At 39.9% G+C, this 4,246-nt stretch overlaps 1 protein-coding gene across 1 annotated transcript; it reads right to left on the bottom strand.

Moving 5' to 3' along the window:
• Nucleotides 1–316: 316 nt before the first annotated feature.
• Nucleotides 317–2,140, bottom strand: LOC137965073 (protein MOTHER of FT and TFL1-like). The gene is made up of 4 exons (XM_068811470.1): nucleotides 1,824–2,140; nucleotides 842–903; nucleotides 698–738; nucleotides 317–612 (listed from the first exon to the last, which is right to left on the bottom strand). The coding sequence occupies exons 1-4, from the start codon at nucleotides 2,022–2,024 to the stop codon at nucleotides 392–394; spliced, it is 525 nt and encodes a 174-aa protein (XP_068667571.1). The 5' UTR covers nucleotides 2,025–2,140; the 3' UTR covers nucleotides 317–391.
• Nucleotides 2,141–4,246: the final 2,106 nt, after the last annotated feature.

Below are 4,246 nucleotides of genomic sequence, written 5' to 3' on the forward strand. Positions count from 1 at the left end.
ACATTGAACCTAAACAGGTATAACTTTCCCATGACATGTTATATGTACCATTTAAATGAAAATAGACCCTTCAAATATTTCTTTGATTCCAATCAAGTTTAATATCTAACACAGTCTTGGATAAGTTTAACGAACAACTATTGATTTACTTTCATATCTAAGTAAATCTATCTATTCCAACAACTATTGATTTACTTTCATATCTAAGTAAATCTATCTATTCCAACAACTATTGATTTACTTTCATATCTAAGTAAATCTATCTATTCCATTTTCGTTCATATCGCAAAACTAGATTTCTACTATGAAATCAAACTAGCATAAAAGGGTCAAAATTCAAAAGCCACAATAGATATAACTGAACGTCGCCCCACACACATAAAATAGTCAATCAACGCTTCTTAGACGCAGGCTCCTTCTGGGCGTTGAAGTAGACTGCAGCAGCTGCAGTACCCAGCCCATGTCTCTCTGCAAATTTCCGAGTGTTGAAGTTTCCTCGAGCATCTGGTACCTGGACTCCTTCCATCGGACCATCCTGCTCAAACAGCGCAAACACGTAGCGATGTATGCCGGTGGGAGGCTTGGGTCCCATGTATGTCACCAGTTCTTTACCTGTACAATTTCCATGGCGGCCGTTTGAAAGTGATTTAATTGGGAGAAGTATTAATTAGTGGAGGTCATTAGCTGCTCAACAAACCTTTGGTCGTATCTGCTCCTGCTGGTATATCGACTATCAACCTTCAACCATTGATATTCCACAGTTCAGACCAGAATTCAGATCAGAAGCAATCAAGGTAAAAAGGACGCGGTACAGATATGGAAAACCTAATCCTGAGCTTACCAATGAAGCCACTCTCTCATATTGGGCTCACTGGGGCTGGGAGCATCTGGATCTGTCATAATCTGTTAACAGGAAAGAAACTACTCAAAACAGAACAAGAAAGGTTTTAGACTTTTATCAGTTTAGATTCATCCTGCAACAAAAGCAAGTAGGTCATGCACGGAATTACAGGATATATCAATGGAATGGTGCTAATTGTTCAGTGACTTGAAAATCACGCATGCATATGACCGTCCAGGAAAGGAATCTGTCCCACTGAAAGAGAATTTGATACTGCAATGTCTGTAACAAGCAACAAATTGAAAGGACAATTGCAATTTGCATTTGTGTTTCCTGCTTCAAAAGTCTCATAGTGGGCATCAAGGAATTTTCTACTTTATGAGGTGGGCCTGTAACTATCTATATTTATCTCTATCCAGACGACAATGAAGAACATTCATCTTTATCCAACAGAAGTATTTAAGAAATGAAATTTGAATGTTGCACAAGCGAAATGAAAGAGGAGTCGATGGAATTCCAAAAAAAAAAAAAAAAAACTTGACGATTAATAATAATTCTGAAAAGTATTATTTTCAATTCTAACTTTCATAGGTGTCGTATTGAGATTCAGATGTTCCAGTGCCAGTAGCCACACCTCGATTGATATTACAAATATTAAAATCAAAAGATGAAACAAAGCAAACAGAGCGCATGTATATAGGACTGCATGCAATAAAAGGAAAAAAAATTCATCGATTATATATGCAACGACAGCATTCTGCATCTCGGCGCCACAAATGGACCAAAAAATACTTGATTTCTTAATAAAGTGTATTTCTCGGAACCTCGAATTTGAAAAACAGACAAACAACCACGAAAACATGAAAGAGAAAGAGAAACGGATCATTTAATGTTACTGGCTGGACGACATCCATTCTCGATTCAATCAAAACAGATCCCACATTCGAAGAACTTTAAAATGACGGGTAAAAAAACAGCTTACCAGAGTGTAGAGATGGTTGGAGAGACGAGCGTCATGGATTTGGACCCGCGGCTTGTCGACGGTGGCCGACGGCTTGATCTCGCAACCATTAGCAACCTGTTTCGATCCGTAATACACGGTGATTTCGACGGTCGGAGAGAACATGTCGAGCACGTCTCCGATCACCTTGCCGACAGCCAGAGGCTCTACGGACCGGGCCATTTGCAACGGACTGGAGGCGACGGACGGACGGACGGAGTACAGCAAGCTCGGTTCACCCTACTTCACAGAGACTAAGACAGTAGGGTAGCGGCGAATTAGCGAGGGAGAAAACGAGAGAGGAGAGAGAAGAGGGGGACTCGCTGCCACGTTGCGAAACCGCATAAAATAGGCGACACGTAGTTCGTCGTCTTGCGGAGGTGGAGACTTTACACGTGGACGTCTAATATCAAATTGACGCTCGTTCCATTGTAAGACCGTTTCCCGCGTTGAATCCAACGAGACGAGCTTACTGTGAGAGCTTTCTATTACCTCAGTGGTGGCCTGTACGGCAGGAGGAAAACCCATTCAGAGGGCAATTAAGGTGGCACTAACGTACACTAATTAGCTTTCCGTTTAATTAATTTTCACGCGATTGAAGCAGAGGTTAGTGGTCCACCCAACGAAAATGGATTTCAAGGATCCAAGTGACGTGGGCTAATGACCTTCCATTACTCAATTAATCATCTTATTAGAACATTCGGACTAATTAATCACCTCTGCCACGTCTCACATCGATGATTATAGACACTAAAACTTTTTAATTAAATAACCATAGATTTTAAGATTAAAACCTCAATATATCGTCACGTTTTTGTGTCGGAAGCTTGGGACCACTTGCCCCTCTAACCACCACCACATTTGATTATCGAAGTCGAATTTCAGAACCGGTATTTAAAACATGTGGCATGGGTTTCACATCCATGGCAATGTTAGGCCCTGTACGTGAACCACATCATTGACCAGTGACCACATCAGGGGTCCGTTTGGAACCTTGGTTTTTAGGTGACAATGATGTTGTTTTTAGTAGTTGGGGTCTAGCCCATGAGTGGGCCCCACCACTAATTTATTTAATGTGAAAGAGATAAAATAAAAGAAAGAGGAAAAACCCAAGTGAAGAAGGGTGTTGGCCGTGAGCGAAAGAAACAGAATTGTGTTGGCCGTGAGCGAGAGAAAACAGAACCCGAAGACGTTAGGCCGAGAGAGAAAAAGGGGGTTCGACCGAGAGGAGAAAGAAGAAGAGAGGAGAAAAGAAAAGAAAGAAATAAGGTTTTCCGAAGCTTCTCCAAAGGTGTCTTTTTTTATATCCTTATTTTGATGAAATCTCCATGTCCGGTGATCTTTAACCTTTGTTTGTTTGGTTACTTCTCAATTATTGTGAATGAGTTTGAATTAGAAACTTGTTTTCTCTCATGATTTTGTAAACCTCAAGTTTGGACAAACTTGAGAGAAATTGATATTATAAGCCCATATTTAATAGTGGAAGGTTATTTGGATTTACCTCGTGGTTTTTTTCCATTTACACTGAAGGTTCCACATAAATCTTGTGTTATGGTTGTATGATTGAGATTGATTGTTTGAGTTTTCATAACGAGCTAATGGTTGTTTGATTGAATTTACTTATTTGTGCTTTCTCATAACAAATGGCACATATTTTATAAGTAGTTAGAGCGTGACGATGGGGTGATTCAGGCAAACTACGTTTCTAGATGACATGTCCTTTTCTGCTTAATACGTATTGGCCCATGGTTATCTTTCTATGAAGTCTAAAAATTTTGGGTTAGATGGGGCAAGTTGAACTGGGCCGAGACTGGGTTTTGGTTCGGATCGAGATCGAATGAGAATTTTCTCAGAAAGAGAAGCTGATCAATTAAAAGCGAAATCTCATTTTAATCGCCATTGGAAACGTGCTGCGTGTTTCCGTCTCCATACACTGGACTGAGTCATCACTTTCTTGTTTCAGTCCATAGTGTACTTTTCGCTCCAAATTTAAATGAAAGTCCAAAATGGTGACGACAGCAGGAATAGTGAGAAGACTTACTATTTTTGTGGCAACCGGTGGCGACGACTCTCCGGCCGTCACGGGATGAAAAGGCCGAAGGCAATCGGCGTGGGATGGGAAAGATCGGAAGAGAAAGGGGAATAAGGAGGGTACGGACGGCGGGAAATCAGTTGGAAGGTTGCTGATTGGGGAAAATTTTGGATTTGAAAGGGAAAGCAAGATTTGGGGGAAAAAACAGGCTTTCTGGAAGCTCAATTTTTTTCTTTCATAAATATCCTTTTAATAAAATTTAATATATATATATATTATAAAGAAAAAGTTTGGATTTATTTTTCCCGAAGAAAGATATTAAATCACACCACTTTGTTAATTTCTAATATATCATTTAAATTTTAAGTAAAAA

Source organism: Aristolochia californica, unplaced genomic scaffold, assembly GCF_029961685.1.
Source record: "Aristolochia californica isolate CCGP_79_NKW_82.1479 unplaced genomic scaffold, dmAriCali1.0.hap1 SCAF_5, whole genome shotgun sequence".
Lineage (NCBI taxonomy): Eukaryota > Viridiplantae > Streptophyta > Magnoliopsida > Piperales > Aristolochiaceae > Aristolochia > Aristolochia californica.